The sequence below is a fragment of the Aquarana catesbeiana genome, linkage group LG02 (genome assembly GCF_042186555.1).
Source record: "Aquarana catesbeiana isolate 2022-GZ linkage group LG02, ASM4218655v1, whole genome shotgun sequence".
Lineage (NCBI taxonomy): Eukaryota > Metazoa > Chordata > Amphibia > Anura > Ranidae > Aquarana > Aquarana catesbeiana.
In genome coordinates, this window is record NC_133325.1 from 265,059,015 (window position 1) to 265,081,662 (window position 22,648).

The 22,648-nt window shown below is 43.5% G+C and overlaps 1 protein-coding gene across 2 annotated transcripts in view; it reads right to left on the reverse strand.

Moving 5' to 3' along the window:
* The window catches only part of ABCC4 (ATP binding cassette subfamily C member 4 (PEL blood group)), a 627,509-nt gene that overhangs the window by 323,968 nt on the left and 280,893 nt on the right, over positions 1-22,648 (reverse strand). For both annotated transcript variants that reach the window (XM_073614376.1, XM_073614377.1), the window contains exon 19: positions 22,287-22,433. In XM_073614376.1, the coding sequence (XP_073470477.1) occupies positions 22,287-22,433 (147 nt within the window). The remainder of the gene's footprint in view (positions 1-22,286; positions 22,434-22,648) is intronic.

Sequence of the window (22,648 nt, forward strand, 5' to 3'; positions counted from 1 at the left end):
AGGGGCCCGAGAACTCCTGCTGACGTCAGCCGGGGAGGAGATAGGAGAGAGAGCTGAGGAGTCACACAAGCGCTTGGAGACGCTGATATAAGGTAAAATCTGCATCTTTTTTATACAGCACAGACACTGGGACACATATTGTTAGAGAACAGAGGAAATGGGATGGAATAAATGGATTAAAGTTTTTTAAAGCAGCAGGCGGGGAGGGGCGGTCAGTGTCTCGAGCTGACAGGCAGGGAGGGAGGGGGGAAGAGAAGGACAGAGCAGGGCTGCGGATGACGGAGGCACGTAAACTGACCATGTCAGGGCTCAGCAGCCATAATAGTGGTCAGTTTACAAAGGGGAGGGCAGAACCAGGCAGGATCATCCAGGTTGTTTAGGTTATACTGTGCTGTTATGCATGCTTTAAGCAAACAGGATTTATTTATTTTTTTAGGGTAACAGACACTAAATGTATGTCAGGGCAAAATAAACAAAAAAAAAACCAAAAAAAACCAAACAGTACCTCTCTGCAAAGAATGCACATGTTTAAATCCTTTAAAGATCTTTCAACTACAGAAAATACCTATTGATTTGTGAGCAATCCACTCAGCTCCTAATTGCTGTTGTGGGCTGACAACAAATAGTATTTTTCTGGACTGAATGGTGTCAGCCCTGTCCAGTTGTCTTTCTAAACGACTGAACCTTCTCATGTCCACAACATAAGCACTAAGTGATCTGCATCGGCAAGATAAAAACTGGAAGGGCTAATAAGGTTTCTTAAAATAACATAGGCATTGTGGACAGGACAGCTCTGAATTTCTGCCAGATATTTTTTTGCACTTATTGAACACTTTGAGTGGTTTATTCATAGACCAAAGGCGAGAAAGTAAGAATCAGTCATTGTTATGCCCCGTACACACGGTCGGATTTTCCAACGGAAAATGTGTGATAGGACCTTGTTGTCGGAAATTCCGACCGTGTGTGGGCTCCATCACACATTTTCCATCGGATTTTCCGACACACAAAGTTTGAGAGCAGGCTATAAAATTTTCCGACAACAAAATCCGTTGTCGGAAATTCGGATCGTGTGTACACAAATCCGACGGACAAAGTGCCACGCATGCTCAGAATAAATAAAGAGATGAAAGCTATTGGCCACTTCCCCGTTTATAGTCCCGACGTACGTGTTTTACATCACCGCGTTTAGAACGATCGGATTTTCCGACAACTTTGTGCGACCGTGTGTATGCAAGACAAGTTTGAGCCAACATCCGTCAGAAAAAATCCTAGGATTTTGTTGTCGGAATGTCCGAGCAAAGTCCGATCGTGTGTACGGGGCATTAGAGTTTATATACACTAAAGCCAGGACCCTGCATTCACTATATCTGGTCTCCCACAGTACACAGAACATGGAAATGCAATAGTTTTACTAACTATAAACTGCTAAATACCTTTTCTCATCAGCAGTATATAGCAGTCTTGTGACGTCTATTAGTGTCTGGTTAAAGCTTGTAGGAAGAATTTTCATTCTACTCTGACTGTCCTATGAGGCTGCAGGACCCCTGATCCTTTGTTTTGGACAGTGCTGATTGACCCTGTGCTGACCACATGCAGCAATACAAACCAAGCTGGGCATGTGCAGAGTGACTCTAAAGGCTTTGTTTTATCAGGAGATGGATTGGAAACAGTGGAAGAAGGGGAGGATCTGAGAAGACAGGATCAAACAGCCTTTTTACACAGGGCGAAAGATTAATCCCTTGGGTTCCACAGAGTATAACAAGCAAGCTTTACTGCATATACAGACTGATTTTACTGTTGTGGATTTAGTTAACACTTTAATATAATACATTAGTGCAGTTGGACCCAGAACAAAATGGCAAAGATGCCAAAGCATTTGCCTCCTTTCCCCCTCTTAACCTGAGATAGATCAACACTGCATGTCTGCATGTACACTGGTTCGAGAAGACCAGGTTACAACCTGGCAACCACTATCCACTGGACCTAGGGCTGATTTTTGGTACATTGAACAGAATAGAATGGATGTTCCATACAGGGGGCTGCACATACAGGGGGTTCTTCCAAAGAAGTGGGGTTCTGAAAAAAAGTGACACTTCTGCTCTTGCAGCATTCATCTGAACATTTTCTTCTCTCTTCACAGGTAATCTGCGTTTATATTCCCATGTCCTGCAAACTGAAAATTGACTGACCGCTTATATACATTTTTGGTAATCTGCGTTTATATTCCCATGTCCTGCAAACTGAAAATTGACTGACCGCTTATATACATTTTTGGTAATCTGCGTTTATATTCCCATGTCCTGCAAACTGAAAATTGACTGACCGCTTATATACATTTTTGGTAATCTGCGTTTATATTCCCATGTCCTGCAAACTGAAAATTGACTGACCGCTGTTTGTCACCACTGTCTCAACTCCATCTGTAGCCATGCTCACATTATTTCAATGTTTATTTAGCCATTAAGTCTTACCTAAATTATGGGTTTCCTTATCTTTACAATTTTGGCCTTTTAGTCCCCTTGCAGTTTGATTGTGGTGTGAAAGTTATGCCCTGCTTGCTGTGTTCCTAATATCCCCTCCTAATTGATTAATTGCCAGATTCCATCCACACCCAACACAGTATATAACAAGGCCTTCTTTACGGGGGAGCACATACAGGGGGCTGCACATACAGGGGGTTCTTCCAAAGAAGTGGGGTTCTGAAAAAAAGTGACACTTCTGCTCTTGCAGTTCAGCGATTTGCACAAAGCTAACCATAGCAGATTGCAGGTGATCTCATTTTCATATCTCTCCTTCTCTGAAACATGCACTCTTTACCTCTCCTCCTCTTCACAATTGCAGCCTCTCTCCTCAAGCTCTCTTCCCTACATCCCTCTGCTCCACCACACAATCTGTACATATCACCCTCACTTCTCCCCTCCCCCTACTACTGCACTCATCACCTCTTTCTAACTCTAAGCCCACTTGCTAACATACCCCCCAGGATACTAAAGCATGTCCCCTCATACAAATCATATTCTCATATTACCTCCCTCACTCTTCTGCTTCTCCTAATCGCTGGAGATATTTCCCCAAACCCTGGGCCTCCCTTATTTAACTGTGCCCAACACACCCATCACCACCACCCTACACCCTCTGGCAGTAGTCGCAATCTACACAATTTAGTCTCCATTCCTCTTCTTCCCAACGCCAGCCTCCCTCTCTCCTGTGCCCTCTGGAACGCCCGCTCTGTCTGCAACAAACTCACTGCTGTTCATGACCTCTTTGTCACTAATTCCTTTAATCTACTTGCTCTCACCGAAACCTGGCTCCACGAATATGACACCCCTTCTCCTGCTTCCCTCTCCCAGGGTGGCCTTCACTGGACTCACTCCCCTAGGCCTAATGGATGCAAGGGAGGTGGAGTGGGATTCCTCCTAACCCCCAGAGCACCTTCCAGGTTTATCACCCTCCTCCCTCTTTTTCCCTCTCATCATTTGAAGCCCACTGTATACGTCTATTCTCTCCAACTTCCCTAAGAATTGCTGTGATCTACCGGCCCCCTGGACCATTATCGACTTTCCTTGATGAGTCTTCTGCCTGGCTACCCTACTTTCTCTCTTCGGATATTCCCACAATCCTTCTCGGTGATTTCAACATCCCTGCTAATACAAACACTCCTGCTACTTCTAAACTTCTTAGTCTAACCTCTTCATTTGACCTGAAGCAATGGGTACAGGCTTCTACTCACTCTGATGGCAACACCCTTGACCTTGTATTCTCCTACCTATGCACTCCATGCAACTTCTCAAACAATCCTTTTCCTCTCTCGGACCACCACCTTATTAGTTTCTCTCTCCCCCTGTCTTCCACCACCTTTCCCTCCAATCGCCTAACCATCACCCGTAGAAACTTTCGCAACTTCAACTCCTGTCTCCTCTATTCTGCTACTGACCACCTCTATGACAAAATCTCTCCCCTGTCCTGCCCCAACCAAGCCATGTCCATCTACAATAAATCTCTGTCCTCCACCCTGGATAAGCTCGCTCCCCTCACTACACGCAGAATCAGGCCTCGACCCCTACAACCCTGGCAAACAGATGACACTAAAATTCTCAAAAAACGTAGTCGCGATCTTGAGCGTCTGTGGCACAAGACTAAGTCTCTCAAAGACTTCAACCAATACAAATCTGCCCTCCAAATATACTATGCTTTCCTCCACACTGCCAAGCAAACCTATTTTACAACTCTTATTAACACTTTCTCATCCAATCCCCGTAAACTCTTCTCTACCTTCAACTCTCTACTTTGTCCTCCACCGCCTCCACCCACTGACTTACTCACTGCCCAGGAAATCGCTAATCACTTCAAAAACAAGATTGATACAATCCGTGATGAAATCTCTATTCTACAGGTATCTCCCCCAGCTAAGACCCCATGTCAACAGATACAACTGACACTCCCCCTATTCAAAGCTACTACTACAGATGAAGTTGCTAAACTCCTTTCTATCGCCCACCTAACCACCTGTACCCTGGACCCTATTCCCTCTCAAATGCTACGGTCACCCTCTGACCCCATCCTACACTCTCTAACCCACATCTTCAATCTCTCCCTCACCTCTGGCATCTTCCCGATGCTCTAAAACATGCACTGGTTACCCCCATACTCAAAAAGCCGTCCTTGGACCCTACCAATCTTAACAACCTACGCCCAATCTCCTTGCTCCCCTTTTCCTCTAAACTCCTTGAACGCCTGGTTTACAACCAACTGAGTGACCACCTCATTAAAAACAACCTTCTCGATCCCCTTCAATCTGGATTTCGCCCTCAACACTCCACAGAAACTGCTCTTTTAAAACTCACAAATGACCTACTAACTGCAAAAACCAATGGACACTATTCTGTACTCCTACTTCTGGATCTTTCAGCTGCCTTTGACACGGTTGACCACCCCCTCCTCCTCAAAAAACTTTACTCCCTCGGTCTCTGTGACTGTGCTCTTCAGTGGCTCTCATCCTACATATCCCAACGCACCTTCAGTGTCACTTACAATTCTACTTCCTCCACTCCTCTTCCCTTCTCTGTCGGGGTCCCCCAAGGTTCTGTTCTTGGACCTCTTTTATTTTCAATCTACACCTCTTCCCTGGGTCAGCTGATAGCCTCTCACGGCTTTCAATATCATTTCTATGCTGATGACACACAAATCTATCTCTCCACCCCTCAACTCACTCCATCAGTCTCCTCACGCATCACTAACTTACTAACCGACATATCTGTATGGATGTCACACCACTTCCTCAAGCTCAACTTGTCCAAAACCGAGCTTATATTTCCTCCCCCACGTTCCTCTTCCCCCGACTTTTCTGTCAAGAGCAATGGCAAAACCATCCACCCGTCCCCACATGTCAGGGTACTAGGTGTTATCCTGGATTCTGAACTCTCCTTTCAGCCCCACATCCAATCACTTTCCAAAGCTTGCCGCCTCAACCTCCGCAACATCTCTAAACTACGTCCCTTTCTAACCAATGAAACCACAAAGCTCCTGATTCACTCCCTGGTTATCTCTCGCCTTGACTACTGCAACTCACTCCTCATTGGCTTACCTTTAAACAGACTATCCCCCCTTCAGTCCATCATGAATGCTGCTGCCAGACTCATCCACCTTACAAACCGCTCAGTGTCTGCTACCCCTCTCTGCCAATCCCTCCATTGGCTACCACTCGCCCAACGAATTAAATTTAAAATACTAACAATAAGTTACAAAGCCATCCACAACTCTGCCCCCAGCTACATCACTAACCTAGTCTCAAAATACCAACCTAATCGCCATCTCCGTTCCTCCCAAGACCTCCTGCTCTCTAGCTTCCTCATCACCTCCTCCCATATCCGCCTCCAGGACTTCTCCCGAGCCTTGCCCATCCTCTGGAATTCCCTACCCCAATCTGTCAGACTGTCTCCAACTTTATCCACTTTTAGGCGATCCCTGAAAACTTTCCTCTTCAGAGAAGCCTATCCTGCCTCCATCTAACAACTGCACTATTTTCTCCATTAGCGCATCCCCCACAGCTATTACCCTTTTGTATCACTTGACCCTCCCTCCTAGATTGTAAGCTCTAATGAGCAGGGCCATCTGATTCCTCCTGTATTGAATTGTATTGTACTTGTACTGTCTGCCCTAATGTTGTAAAGCGCTGCGTAAACTGTCGGCGCTATATAAATCCTGTATAATAATAATAATAATAATGTTGCAGGGTGTTTGAGCCAGTGTAATTTAATCATAATGAGAATCAGGTTTCATTAACATTATTGTAAAAATTTTGAGGTTGATTTACTAAAACTGGAGTGTGCACAATCTGGTGCAGCTCACCATAGAAACCTTCCAGGTTTTTTGTCAAAGCCTAATTTAAGAAGCTCAAGTTAGAAGCTGACTGACTACCATACATAGCTGCACCAGATTTTGCACTCTCCTGTTTTAGTTAATCAACCTCATCGTTCTTCCATCTGGGAATTAAAGTAGCTTATAACTTATCAAAAGTGCACATTTTATTCTGCGATTTTTCACTTTCTAAATATTATGATTCCAATATAAGTAATTTATGTGACAAAGCAAAATTTGAAAGTTTTACATACAAATATTAAAAGAAAATCAGCAAAAAAAAATACCTAAAGGACATCCGGCCAAGCTCTTTTGCCAGAGGGGGTGACAGTTCACAGTTCAGCAAGCTTACATGAAGAGAGCATCTCTGCCAGTGTAATCAGCTGTCACTTTGACAGTTATCACTTCCCTAGCAGTTTTCAAAATAAAAAAACTGCAGCTCTTGCTACAATACTCACCTTCTTTCTGGTAATGTCCTCTACAGAATTTCCAGTACGCCATCAATTCTCTTCTATGTAAATGACAGCTTGCATCATTCCACCCACTTCCTGTGAGCCCAGGCTGTCATGGACTCAGCCCCGGGGGGTGCATCACCACATCAACTCAGAATAGGGTTGCCACCTCATCGCTTTAAACTCGAACACCTTTGAATTACACCGGTTCTGAGGCTAATTAAATGCAGATAAGGCACCAAGTGAGTTTAATTACCACCTTAATCAGCCGTAGAACCTGTGTAATTAATATGTGTTCAGGTTTAAAGGGATGAGGTGGCAAACCTAGACTCATAACATAATATTGCATAGAGCTCTTTAAAGGCTAAGTTCACCTTTTTTTCTTCTAAAATCCAGCTCCCATATGTACAAATATACCATTAATGTACCTCGTTTGCAGAAAAATACAAGCTTTCCTTGATTTTGAGAACAAGGCCTTACCTTAGCCCTCGCTATATTTCTTAGAATGCTTCAGAAACTCCCTGGTATATACAAACAGACAAACCAGCAAGACACAGAAAGGAGTTTACCAGCTGACCTCATTAGCACACCTTCACCCATCAACTAAGTTTTCACAGCATCCCCAGCATTTCTCCATCACTCTGCTACCATTTTGCTGAAGCAAACACACATTTTGTCACATGAAAAAACAGGTGACAAACGCAGTAAAAAAAACGTGCAAAAATGTCCCATGAGCTACTTTGCCACGTGTAACGCAGTTCATTGAGGTCAACAGGCTGCCCTATGTGTGTCACTGGATAAACGAGACAAAAAACATGCACTCCCACTACTCTAGGTGTGAATGGGGCCTGAAAGTGAAAGTGAACGCGTTTACACAAGAACAATGAGGCTCCATTCACATCTGTGTGTTTCCAAATGCATGGCAAAATGCACAGAATATGTGCACTTTGTTATGCGTTTCAGAAACACTTCAAATTTGCATCGTGGTTATGTTGTCATTACATAAAAAGGCACCTCAAGTGCGGCAAGCACACCAAAAACTACAGTAATGCACCATGTTCCGCTCTAAAAAAAAGTTCTAGAGCTTCTCTGGGGAGATTGTTGCATGTAGGGCAACCCATGAATAGGCTGCCCTACGCATGACGAGTGAAAACGCTTCAAAACAAACATGTGGGAATTTGAATTTTGGCTACATGGTGATGTGAATGAGGCCTGACAACTGAGTGCCTCCATCCACTTCCTCCTATGTTGTGTAAAGATGGCCATACACTATGCAATCTGACTGTACAATTTCCTTTAGATTTACCAGAACTATGGAATAGGAGGACACAACTGACCAATCCATTCAATTTGTATCAAATCAGACAGGCCCTTGTATGACATAGCTGATTGGAGATCTAAAGGAGATTGTACAATTAGATTGTATAGGAAGTGGGTGGATGGTGGTATTGTAATGAGGGAGGTGTGGTCCACAGTGGTGAACGCACCCTATCACACCCTCTTCTGATTCCACAAGGAAGAGAAGGCTTCTGGGAGATGACCTAACAGGAAGTAAAAGTGTTGGAATCTGAAAATCCTTTTAAAATACAAATAAACCAACAAGATTTTAAAACTCCTGTGGATGAGGCAAGTGAGAGAAAAGCACATTGGGATGGCTAGGCCAGAAAAGGCATTACAAAACGCTTCTAACCATTATGAAAACTGAAATTCTGCCTGAAAAGGTGAACTTATCCTTTAATATCTGTTACCCTATGATCATGCATCATAACATTTCCTGCTGTAACTGCTTTAAAAAGAATTGTTTAAAAAAAAAGATATATACAAAGCCAATAATAACAAAAGCAACTAAACCTGCTTAAGGGATTCAATAACAAATCTGCTATATAATTATACTAATTGGAGAGAGCACAACACACAAAGCAGTTCCAGCAACGCCAAGAATGCTTTTTTGTGACCATAAAGGTAGTGTAATGATATTATGTGCTGTTCGTGTTGCTTGGTTATTGAAGTGGCCCGTACAAAACACAGGTCTGGCGTAAATATTCTTTATAATTCTCATTAGCCACAAAGTCAACATGTTAAAACAAGAAATAGCTCCTGCTGTGTTTGTTGTCTATTTTTAACCTGTTTTACCCTGGAGGGGTTCAGGTGAGCTCCGTGACATGACGTCTGCAACGAAGCTGAGCAAAGAGAAGGAAAATAGAAGGGTCAGAGTGACAAATTTATTTTTGATATTCAATCCTGTTGACATACTGGAACACAAAAGGGAGCATGTAAAGTAAACAGACCAATGAAAGGCATATTTACATATTACACTTAGCCCAACAAAGACTTTCAAGCAAAGCGGAAAGAAAATGAGGTTAATAATCAATCTGTACAAAAGGCCAGGGATTCAAGGGACAGTGAGAATTCTTTACTCTGGAGCCTTATAAGCAGAGAACACTTCACACCATTGAACCTGCACAAAAAAAGGCCTCATGTATCAAAGTTTCTGTGCTTAGAAGTGTTATTAGTTCTCACAGTCACCAAACTCAACCCTTTCACGCCTGAAAGGGACACAGTAGCTGGGAGAGAACGGACACGTTTTTAATAATGAAACATTCATACACAAGGCTCCTGGAGAGTTGCAGGATTCAAATAAGTGGTAAAATATACTGTATACTTACATTGGCACACAACCACTTCTGGACCGCCGCACGATGATGTACGTCCTTACTTTGAAGGGAGATATTGTTTTTATGGCAGCAGCTAGCTGCCATAACCCCGGTATCCTCTTCTTCAGCCGGTGGTCCGGTTTCCGATAAGAGTGGTCTCCGCAGCGGATTCGCAGAGACCGCTGCACGACAATGTACGTCCTTACTTTGAAGGGGGATATTGTTGTTAGGGCAGCAGCTAACTACCATAACCCCAGTATCCTCTTCTTTAGCTGGTGGTCCGGTTTCCGATAAGAGTGGTATCTGCGGCAGATTCGCAGAGACCGCCGCACGACGATGTACCTCCTTACTTTAAAGGGGGATATCGTTGTTAGGGCAGCAGCTAACTGCCATAACCCCGGTATCCTCTTCTTTAGCTGGTGGTCCGGTTTCCGATAAGAGTGGTCTCTGCGGCAGATTCGCAGAGACCGCCGCACGACGATGTACGTCCTTACTTTGAAGAGAGATATCGTTGTTAGGGCAGCAGCTAACTGCCATAACTCCGGTATCCTCTTCTTCAGCCGGTGGTCCGGTTTCCGCTAAGAGTGGTTTCTGCAGCGGATTCGCAGAGACCGCCGCACGACAATGTACGTCCTTACGTTGAAGGGGGATATCGTTGTTATGGCAGCAGCTAGCTGCCATAACACCGGTATCCTCTTCTTCAGTTGGTGGTCCGGTTTCCGATAAGTGTGTCGCGGATTCGCCGTGAGATCACTTTTAATCAGCGGCGGGCTCCCCTCCCGCCGCGCTCCGCCACTTAGCGGAGCCATCGGCAGCGGCAGAGGCAATTGGATGTTTCCCCTTGCTTGACATGGAGACGAGTGAGAGGAAGATGGCCCCCACCCGTCTTCATAACAATGCAGGGAGGAAGCAACGTCAAAACGTCACTTCCGCCTATAGCTCTTAAAGGGCAATTTTTTTTTTAAAAGACAATTTTTTTTCTTATTGCATTGAAGTGTAAATATGAGATCTGAGGTCTTTTTGACCCCAGATCTCATATTTAAGAGGTCCTGTCATGCTTTTTTTCTATTATTATTTTTTCTATTATTTCTAAGGGATATTTACATTCCTTGTAATAGGAATAAAAGTGACACAATTTTTTTTTTTTATAAAAACAGTGTAAAAATAAAAAAAAGGTAAAATAAATAAGAAAAAAAAATTATTTTTTAAACGCGCCCCATCCAGCCGAGCTTGCGTGCAGAAGTGAACGCATACGTGAGTAGCTCCCGCATATGAAAACGGTGTTCAAACCACACATGTGAGGCATCGCCGCGATGGGTAGAGCGAGAGCAATAATTCTAGCTCTAGACCTCTTCTCTAACTTACAACATGCAACCTGTACAATTTTTTAAACGTTGCCTATGGAGATTTTTAAGGGTAAAAGTTTGTCACCATTCCACGAGCGGGTGCAATTTTGAAGCATGACATGTTGGGTATCAATTTACTCGGCGTAACATTATCTTTCACAATCTAAAAAAAAATGGGCTAACTTTACTGTTGTCTTATTTTTTAATTAAAAAAAGCGCTTGTAAGACCGCTGCGCAAATACGGGGTGACAGAAAGTATTGCAACACCATTTTATTCTATATGGCGTTAGAAACAAAATGTATAATGTTTGGGGGTTCTAAGTCATTTTCTAGCAAAAAAAAAAACTGTTTTTAACTTGTAAACAACACATCTCAAAAAGAGGCTCGGCCCTTAAGTGGTTAAACATTGCAAGGCAATTATATAAAAATAATTGGTCTTTTAGTTGTTTAATATACATAACAGAAAATAAGAGCAACCAATCAGGTTTCCCGATTATTTATTTTATGGAAACAAACTAAAAATTTAAATTGGTCTTTATGGGCAACAACTATTAATTTAATTCAGATTCTCTTTTATTCACTGTATATAAATAAGCCCCACAGTATTAGTTTTAGTAGGACACAAGGCAGAAGCAGAGGTGGAATTCCTATGCCATTGGGAAGATCTTCCCCTAATTCCTGTCAGCACAAGAAGCAATGGAAAACCTCTCCAACAGAGATAATTACCTGTAATTTCCATAGTTTAGAGTACAGTATGGCTGCTTTTACACTGAAAGCGCCGCTTGCTTAGCGTCGCTTTACAGCAGTTTAAGCAACACTTTTGCACTGCTTTTCAGTTGCTAGCAGGACACTTTTAACCCCCAAAGAAGGGGTTAAAAGTGCCCATGCTGAAGCGCTTTCGAAGAGCTTTTCAGGCACTTTGGAAGAGCTGCCTATTCATTTCAATGGCAGGGCATTTTGGGAACGCTAAATACAGCACTCCCTTATGTATACCGCACACATGGAAATGCTGGGAACCACCTTCAATTGGTCAGTGGACAGCTGTGGTGAATGAAATGAACCTGATGAAACAATTAACAGCCATGTTAACACAAAAAGAGGAACAATTTGTGGCCTCCTCAGTGGAGCAACTGACTGTGCATGTGTCCTTAACCATTTGCTCTAACAACACCCCCTTTTCTTCCCGTTTTTTTTTTTTTCTTCTCCCCCCACCTCCCCTAGGTTTTCATGTTCATTTTCTGCCTTTCACTTTTGAGCCGGTTTTGGTTATTTTTCTGTTTACTCTTACCTTCTTGTCTGCTAACCTCTGTGATGTAATGTCTTCTTTGTCCTATTGGAAAATTTGTCCGTGTACATCAGTTTCTCGGCAATAGTAGTGCCTTACACTGTTACATTTTAATTCAGTCTAATGCAGTTGTGGTGTTATGTTGATATCATCCTACTGGCTATATACCTAACAGACGATGCTACTTTCTTATAAGTTTTGTACAACAGCCTATTCTTACTGTACCATATTTCAATACTGGATTTGTTTTGTCCTTACTGGTGCACACAATAAAAAATTTAAATGAAAAAAAAAAAAATTTTTAAATACAGCGCTCCCAAACCGCCCCAAAGATGATGCTTGCAGGACTTTTCGTAACGTCCTGCAAGCGCACCATCTGGGTGTGAAAAGTCACACTGAAATGAATGGGAGGCGTTTTTTTTAGGCGCTATTTCTAGCGCTAAAACGCCTGAAAACCGCCTGTGAAAGGGGTCTATAGGATACAAGTTGGATATTCATGGATCATGGGCAATAGACTGCTACCTTCAGGTGACTGGACAGTGGCAAAGCTTTTGGACATGTTCCCCTTGGGCATACCCCCATAACCTTACCCCCATACCTAATTTTTTTGCAATTAATGCAGTGTAATTTACGGCAACCTTCGGAGGACATTCTTTTGAACTAAACACATTAGTGTTTATTGGTTGAACTAGATGGACTTGTGTCATTTTTCAACCTAAGTGTGGGGCCCTAGCGGTGATGTCATCATGCTGGCGAGGTCCAGCAGTGCCGTTTGTATTCCATGCCTAGATTACTATTGCTTCTGTGAGTATATTATGCACATTTTAATAAAACCTTTTTTAGCATACTACACTATGGGGTTCCCTCTTCTCCTTGCTCTTGCCTGAGATTGTTCCACATAGGGTTGAATATTTGTTAAAGAGCTTTACCCTCCATGCTGCGAGAGTTTTTGAGTTATCAGACCAGATGATTTCATTGCAAGCTCCATGCTGTGAGTTTCTGAGCCACCAGATCGGATGATTTTATTGCAAGCTTGATCATACCTCTGTAATGCGGGGGTCTTATGCTCTGTGATGCACAGCTTATGCGAGCCGTGATGGTGGTAATTTTTTAACAAGTGGATATATGTTTTTTAACAAGTGGATATATGCATCATCACTTTTTCACAAGTGGATTATTTTATATTGGACTTTATATTAGAACTTTTATTTTCTGACACAATAGTGTTTTGCAAATTTTATGTGTGCATAACAGCGCAACACATTAGGTGTATACAGTATCTCACAAAAGTGAGTACACTCCTCACATTTTTGTAAATATTTTATTATACCTTTTCATGTGACAACACTGAAGAAATGGCACTTTGCTACAATGTAAAGTAGTGAGTGTACATCTTGTATAACAGTGTAAATTTGCTGTCCCCTCAAAATAACTCAACGCACAGCCATTAATGTCTAAACCGCTGGCAACAAAAGTGAGTACACCCCTAAGTGAAAATGTTCAAATTGGGCCCAATTAGCCATTTTCTCTCCCCGATGTCATGTGACTCGTTAGTGTTACAAGGTCTCAATTTGGTGTTATCGCTCTACCTCTCTCATACTGGTCACTGGAAGTTCAACATGGCACCTCATGGCAAAGAGCTCTCTGAGGATCTGAAAAAAAGAATTGTTGCTCTACATAAAGATGGCCTAGGCTATAAGAAGATTGCCAAGACCCTGAAACTGAGCTGCAGCACGGTCGCCAAGGCCATACAGCAGTTTAACAGGACAGGTTCCACTCAGAACAGGCCTCGCCATGGTCGACCAATGAAGTTAAATGCACTTACTCAGCGTCATATCCAGAGGTTGTCTCTGGGAAATAGACGTATGAGTGCTGCTAGCATTGCTGCAGAGGTTGAAGGGGTGGGGAGTCAACCTGTCAGTGCTAAGATCATACGCCGCACACTGCATCAAATTGGTCTGCATGGCTGTTGTCCCAGAAGGAAGCCTCTTCTAAAGATGATGCACAAGAAAGCCCGCAATCAGTTTGCTGAAGACAAGCAGACTAAGTATATGGATTACCGGAACCATGTCCTGTGGTCTGATGAGACCAAGATAAACTTATTTGGTTCAGACGGTGTCATGCGTGTGTGATGGCAACCAGGTGAGGAGTACAAAGACAAGTGTGTCTTGGCTACAGTCAAGCATGGTGGTGGGAGTGTCATGGTCTGGGGCTGCATGAGTGCTGCCGGCACTGGGGAGCTATAGTTCATTGAGGGAACCATGAATGCCAACATGAACTGTCACATACTGAAGCAGATCATGATCCCCTCCCTTCAGAGACTAGGCCGCATGGCAGTATTCCAACATGATAACGGCCCCAAACACACCTCCAAGACGAACACTGCCTTGCTAAAGAAGTCGAGGGTAAAGGTGATGGACTGGCCAAGCATGTCTCCAGACCTAAACTCTATTGAGCATCTGTGGGACATCCTTAAACGGAAGGTGGTGGAGTGCAAGGTCTCTAACATCCACCAGCTCCATGATGTCTTCATGGAGGAGTGGAAGAGGACTCCTGTGGCAACCTGTGAAGCTCTGGTGAACTCTATGCCCAAGAAGGTTAAAGCAGTGCTGGAAAATAATTGTGACCACACAAAATATTGACACTTTGGGCCCAATTTGGACATTTTCACTTAGGGTTGTACTCACTTTTGTTGCCAGCGGTTTAGACATTAATGGCTGTGTGCTGATGTTTTTTGAGGGGACAACAAATTTACACTGTTATACAAGATGTACACTCACTACTTTACATTGTAGCAAAGTGTCATTTCTTCTGTGTTGTCACATGAAAAGATAGGATAAAATATTTACAAAAATGTGAGGGGTGTACTCACTTTTGTTTGTGAGATACTGTATAAAGCCGAGTAATACAGAAACAGATAGGGGGGGGGGGTGGCCTGATTCCTGTTTTATAATGTAAGATATGGATTTACAGGTAAATCAAAATTCCTTTTATTTTAAATTGTAGAGGACACAGGCAAGATATTCATAGGCCCTGGGCGGGGGGACGGAGCCGGCACGCATGCTTGTGAGGATCGCAGGGACAGAGCTCCGTTGTAGGCTTTTGATTTTGCATTGATCCTGTGAGCAAAATGCTTGATTTTTGCTCTGGACTGTTGGGTATGTGTGCAGGGATCTCACGGGCACCTCTGAGGATGGTCAAATACGGCCACCCTGGCCCAAAACACCAGGAGAACAGCTGGCCCACTTTGCCAGGGGCTCTCATGATGGCGCCAGTGATCGGGAGGAGGAGGAAGAATGGCCACCTCTGCAGAGAACTGTGGAGGCTGCTCACCCGGTCTGGTGGGAGAGATGCTGGCTGAGTCCCAGACCTCAGAGGGCTCATTTACAATGCAGAGGGAGATCTCTGGACAGGCTGGATACCCACATAAGTAGAGCTGGCAGGGGGGAGGAGGAGGATGAACTGTCCTGACACAGATTATGGTGGTCATACTGGGATGCCAGAACAAAAACTTGTCGATCATTTTGGGGAACTTAAAATGGAGTTCTCATTCATGAAACGCGATATGCAGAAACTCAGGGAAAAGGCTCAGGCTACGGATCATTGTATTGCCTCTCTGGAAGATACTGCAAGACCTCTGGACACTGCTGTGCAGGTGGCAAAGAAAACCCTTTCTGAGCACACTTTAAAGATGGCCAGCATGGAAGACCGCTTGAGAAGAAATAACATTCGGTTGGCAATTCCCTGACCTATGGTAGCAAAGATCTTGCATTTCCATGACCGGGAGAATATTCTGAAAGGGGCCCGGATGGGCCCCGAGCTGAAGTTCAATGGCAATTGGATTTCCATTTATCCTGACTTCTCAGCTGCCACTTAAAAACAGAGGGCCTCTTTTCAGCCAGTGAAGAAGCGCCTTAGGGAGCTGAATTTGATTTACAGTAGGTTATATCCTGCTAAGCTGTGCATTGTGGATAATGGGAAAGTCTATTTCTTCACTACTCCTACTGAGGCTTCAGGATGATTGGATGCCAGGGGTCGTCCGAGGGGTGGGAATTCTCCACGTCCCCCATAGCAACTTTTGAAGTTTTGATAGGTTCCCGGAAAGGAATCTTTCGGATCTTTCGGATCTGAGGGAGTCTGTGTGGATGTTCTGCTGCTGTTTTTTTTCTTCCCCTTAGCTGTATTTTAATTTTTTCTTTCCCTGTGTAACACCCTGCCTGGGATTCTGTACCATTGCTCTGCTTCCCTGACAGTCCAGCACCCTGACTGAGATGATATAAAGCCATATAGTTGGGTCTTGTGAGGCTGCAATGAAACATAATGGTGGGAAACAACAAGGCAAACAGAATAGTGTCAATGGGCCCAACAATGCAGATAAGGGTCAAGGACCCAACTCTAGAGCCCTGGACATCAACCTGGTAGAACTTAGGAGAATGTGAAACTGAGGACTAGATGGCAGCCTTATAAAATCCTTACCAACAGACTCGATGTTGGAATGCCCAGGAAACCAACACCAATCGGTTGCAGTGAGCCTGTCAGAATACTGGAAATACTTTATCCTTTATTGCATAAACTCTTACAATGAGTTGTCTTATCTAGCTATAGTGGACTTTGAAATTGTTTTTTTTTCCAAGACATTGATGGCAAGACAAAAAAGGAGGAGAATACCTTATTCGGATAGAGGCTGTGGATTTCAGGTAGACTCTGACTAGATCCAAACAATGGAAGGAAATTTCCTTGGGATGCTTAGGAGAAATGCAAAAAGAAGGAAGGCCAATGTCTACATTGAGGTGGAATGCTTGTTGGGCAGAAAGAAACATATTGAGATCCCCGTCCCAAGGAAGCACAAGATGCTGTAATGGGGGTCTGATCTGTGTGACGCAATGAATAAAAAGGTTTTTTTTACAAATGAGAGTGAAGCTAAAAGTTTTTGAAATGCCTGTGTTTCACCAAACGAAAAAGGATCTCCAGATGCAGTAATGGCTTATTGAATAATGTAATAACATTATTGAATAATGTGGGAATGACAGAGCCAGATATACCCCTGTCTTTCAAGACCTGGCCTTCAACAGCCATAGTGTTAAAATCAGTGAATAAAAAGCAGGATTGTACAGTGGGCCCTGAGACAGCAGGCCTGGCGTGTTTTGAAGAGGTAATGGGTCATCCCCTAGAATATTTAGTCTGTGTACCAGGTAATTCTGAACCAGTTTGGTGCAATGAGAATCACGACTTTCTCTTATCCTCTATTTTGCCAAGCAGTCTAGGAAGAATCCCCATTGGAGGGAAGGCATATTTTAACCTGAATGGAGCCATTGGTCCAGGCAGTGATGACTGAGGACCAACAACTGCTAAAAAGCAGAGATTGCTGAACAGTGCTTTCCACTCACAAGATGATAAGACTTACTTAAGGCTGTCTTACTCCTGATCCCCCACAGATGATTGATAAAAAGGCAATTATCTAATTGCACCATAATTGGGTGTCCATAGAGAAGGGGTGTCCAGTGATGCACAGACAGACAATTTCATTACTCTGAGCTCCAAGATGTTGATAGGGAGCCTTGCCTTCCTGGGTGACCAGGTCCCTGAACTTTGAGAGATTGAAACACTCCTCCCTACCCTGTGAGGCTGGAATCCATTGAGCTAGGAAGTTCCTTGCTTTAATGGAGAGAAGCACAGGAAAGTCGATAGTGTTTTTTTGTTTTTTTTAGGCCAACATAATGTTGTACTGAAGGGCCCTTGAGTGGAACTGTGTGAAGGGAACAGCTTCAAATTAAGTGACCAAGAGGCCTAGGACTCTCATGGAGAATCTCAAAGGTATTTCTTTTGAATGTCAAGATCCCAGCATGAGACCTTAGAGACAGAAACTTGTTTTCCGGAAGGAAACATTTTGCCTGGGCTATGTCTAGTATTCCAGATGAAGAGAAGGCAGAAAGGAAAACTTTTGGAAGCTTATTTCCTGGAAGGAAAACTTTAGCCTGGACTGTGTCTAGGAGGAGGCCTTCGTATTCCAGGTGAAAAGAAGGCAGAAAGGAAGACTTTTGGAAGTTAATTACCCAACCAAAAGTTGGACATGTGTAGTCAGTTGTGAGGGAGATGAATCCTTCAGAAAATGTTTATCTATTTAACTGGTAACCTGGTTGTCCGGAGTTCCTAAGAGAGTGAGCAGGGGCAAGCAGCTTTGTTAATACTCTGGGTACAGAAGATAGGCCAAACGACAGTGTGACAAATTAGAAGTGTGTGTCTCCTACTGAGAAGCACAGAAAGCACTAACGAGGTGGTTAAATGGGAATATGGAGGTAGGTGTCTTAAATGTCCACTGATGCCAAATACTCCCCTTGTCACAGAGAGGCAATTACTGACCTTGGAGATTTCCATGATTATCCCAGGTTTCAGGTCTGGGATAGGACAAATACCCACGTTTGGGTTTTGTTACCCTTAACAAATTTGAACTGAATCTTTTGAATCCTTCAGAGGGACCAGAAAAAAACACTCCCTGGGCTAGTAGAGAAGGTCCAGTAAAGTCTGTAAATCTGACTATCGTTGGGCATATTTTGGTTTGCTTGAGAGAAGAAAATGATGAGGGTGTAAATATGGAAACTATTTTGTATCCCATTAAAACCACCATTAAACCTATAAGTCTGGGATATCTGTGACCCAGAGGAATGCAAACTGTAAATGACCCCCCCCCCCCCCACCCCACCAACACACACACTCTTAGGAGTTAGGATGCCTCTTCATTGTGGTGTAGGCCATGTGGAAAACTTGGTGGGCTTTGTGTTCCAAGTCTTTTGCCAAAAGGTAGGACTGATATTTGGCTTTGAAGCTTTGAAGCTTAAAGGAAGCAGTGTGGCGCTCTGCAATTTGAGGACATGGAAACCCCTGAAGAAGCCTTCTGCTGTGAGGGGAAGGACCTTTCCTCCAGTAATATCCTTTAACTTATCAACTGCCACACCAAAGAGATGTCTTCCTTCAAATGGCAAAAGAGCAACGTGCTTTTTTCCAGGGAGTTTCAGCTGACCAGGCTTTCAGCCATAAGATTCTATGCATATGGACAAAAATAGGAAGCCATGCTGCAAATGTCTGTGTTGATACACAAGAACAAGCCATGACACAAAAGTAAGATGGAAGGCAGTGTTTGTAAGTGTAACACCAGAGTTTGGTCTTGAAAGACAGGATCTAGTTCAGTGTTCATCACCCGACCCTAGATAGCTACAGTTTGACAGACATAAATTGCAGCAATAACTGGTTGCAGGTCTGGACCTACAAGAGTAAACAGAGTTTTTAGGAGCATCTAAAATTTTCTGTCTGTAGAATCCTTAACTGAAGGAACATCATCTTTAGGCACAGTAAGATGTTTGTTTATAACTGAGATAGCAGGGTCTAAGACTGGAACAGGTCACTTTTTAGGTAATTCTTTTTCCACTGGATATAACCCGACAAGGATTCTCTAAAGAGGTGAAAACCTTTTCAGGAGAAACCCAATTATCACAAATTGCCCATTTTTGTTCATGAATGGAAAATATCTTTTTAAGCTATGCACGTCTGTAGTACTCAGAGGGGCATGGCGAGCTTGAAGAGAATGTGAGAGTGACTACATCAAGGCTTTTGCACATAGCAGAAGCGAGCATTGGCTAGCATATTGCATGAAGCTATAGCAGGTGTATGGGAAGCTGGCGGTGTGAAATTCTCTGAGGTCTCCTCTAACAATGCCTCCAGGTTTTCTTTGAAGTTTTCAATGTCTACCTCTGGAGGTAGTTTCGTTTCTGGTAGAGAATATGAGGGTGGAAAAGAAGCATGGCATGTTTGGGCTCTGGACAGTGATGGCTGAATTAAGGACGTCAGTAGTCCAAGAAATTCTGACATAGTTGCAGAGAACTCTGCCTTGGTCAGATAGACCACTTGTGTGCCTGGGATCGAGTTAAAATCGGACGCAAAGACCCATGTTGAAAACAGGTCTTGCTGTAGTGCAAAGGATGCAACATCACTCCAAGTAGTCTGAATGCTTTTGCAGTCCAACATTAGTGCGGATGTTTGTCTGAGTTTTTGCTACGGTTCCCTTGCGCTTGGTTACCACTACTGATATCAGTGATGGTTTTCCGCTGTGGGGTACTCGCGGAGTAGGATGTGGAAATAAGGTAAGCTTGTCCATTGAAGTGTGCACAGGAACCTAGGTGTCGACCATCCTATAGCGAAGTCCTCATGTTAAAATGCGGGAGGAAGGGCCTGAGTACCTTACAAGGGCTTTAGGCGAAAGTGGTGGTAAAAGTGCAGTGCTGGGCATACCCGCAAAGGGGTCTTCAGGTTCTGAGAACCATAGGAATGGTCCATGGCCCTGGACAACTACATTCTTAGCACTAAGTGCCCAAAGCAGTATTACAGGCCATCCCCACAGCGCAGGGTCTGGGTACGGTTCCTAAGGTATTACTGAGTTTGTGCCAATCCAGATGCAGGATTTCTATTGTTATAGTAGAAGGCAGCGAAGAGTTGAAGGAAAATTTGATTTCAAAGAATTCAAAGAAAATAGGAACTAGTTAAAGCAGAACTTCAACCTTAAAAGGGAAGTTCTGCTTTTCTGCCTCCTCCCCTTTTTCTCTTCAAAGTTTGTACACTCTTTATTTTGGGGGGGGGTGGGGTTGCAGGTAACTGGTTGTGAGATGTACCAGCTGCTATCCTCCAGGATCACCTAGGCAATCCAAGTGGAGGTTTGGACCCCGCCCGCAGCCTCTTGGGACATGTCACAGGTCCCAGGAGGCTGCAGGGCCATTCACAGGGCATGGGCAGGCATGTCCAAAAGCTTTGCCAGTGTCCAATCACCTAAAGGCTGCAGTCTATAAACTAGAGTCCATAATAGAATATCCAGCCTGTGTCCTGTACTGTACGATTAAGATAAACAATTAAGATAAAGGAAGCTAGAACATCTGATAATGTTTAATTTGCTGTCTAAGCTTTTCTGTCTCAGTGACTACCACACCCCTCATTTCTTGCATGGGTGGGATAGGAAGTGATGGAAAATGTCCCCAATGGGATCAGACACAGAAATAGAAACCACTTTTATTCACCTGAACAGTAGCATTCAGACTGGGACAGGGAGGGTCAACAATCTGAGCCAATAAGGTGTGCTGCAAGCACAACAGCAGACAAGGTGCATGATCATAGGCTGGGCAGAGAGGAAACCTAGCTGTACTGTTTAACTGCTGGAAATAAATATAGGATTTTTAGTACTCACGGAAAATCCTTTTCTCGCAGTTGACAGGAAGTCTTAAACCTTCTGTTTATACTGCAGTCGACAAAAGGATTGAAGATTGCCAAACAAAACACGGTAGGCAAACACAGGATACCCACTCCCACTAACAAAAGCAGTACTGAGAGTATGAAAATATACATAGAGGAGTGGGACCCATGTCCCTAAATGGACTCCAAGTAAAGTATTTTATGGTGAGAACAAAAAATCCTATTTGGTTTCTTATTCAGTGAGGGACATAGGAAGTCCTAAACTGTTGGGGTGTCTAACAGAAGTCCAACTGCTGGGTGGGTAAAAGAACAAACAACCGCTAACAGACCAAAGGAAACAACAGCCTGCAGTTCAAAGAGCCACCAAAGGAGCTTATGCCCAAAGCTGCCATCAGATGAGGTCACAACGTCCACCAAGCAGAACTTGGAGAAGGTGTGAGCAGAAGACCAGGAAACTTTGCAAATCTGGGAAACAGTTGCTTGACCTGAAAAGCCCAACATGTACTGGCAGATCAGGTAGAGATAGTGCCTTGAGTTATGGCCTGTCTGAGTCAACCTACAGATGGTGAAACACAAATCAAGAGCACTCACATGGTCCAGCAGCAATGTAAAGAATGTTGACAAAAGAAAAAAATCCCACTAAAAAAAGGTGCTAGCAAAAAAAAATAGTCTTAACACAACAGAGCTGAAGAGACAAAGTGCATCCTCCTAAGACAGAAGAAAAAACTGAGGCATGCTGGTAGTGGGAGGGGTTGTCCTGGACTGGCCTAAAGTTTTTTTGTTGGCCAGCATCCCACATTTTGTAGGCAACAGTATAACCCAAAGGTATAAGTCTTCCTGTGTCCCTCAATGAAGGAGAAATACAATACAGTATATAGCTGTGTATTTAGCCATTTGCCTACAGTTCAATTTTCTTTACTGTGCAGTTAAATTCACAAAAAAACACAGGGTACAAACTTACCAATTGGGTTCCTGTCGAAAAACAACACTGGTGCACGTAGGAGTGACTGGAACATTTGGTTGTGCAAAGCCTGAGCAGCAGAAACAAGGACTTGAAACACTAGCACGCTACGCAGAATCCCAAATATGATGGTAGCCACAGTTAAACCTGAAAACATACACAAACATGTCATGTACTTCACACATTAGGAGCAACAGTGCTGCAATATGTGACATGCTAAATCTTAATTTAAAAACCACACATTATTAATTTTATGTTCACTAACCTAATGAATGGTAAAGGCAGCAACATCTCATGTGTTTGTTATTTTACTTACGACATGCACTTTTTAGTCAGTGTGTTTTTGTTTTGCACAAACTGCA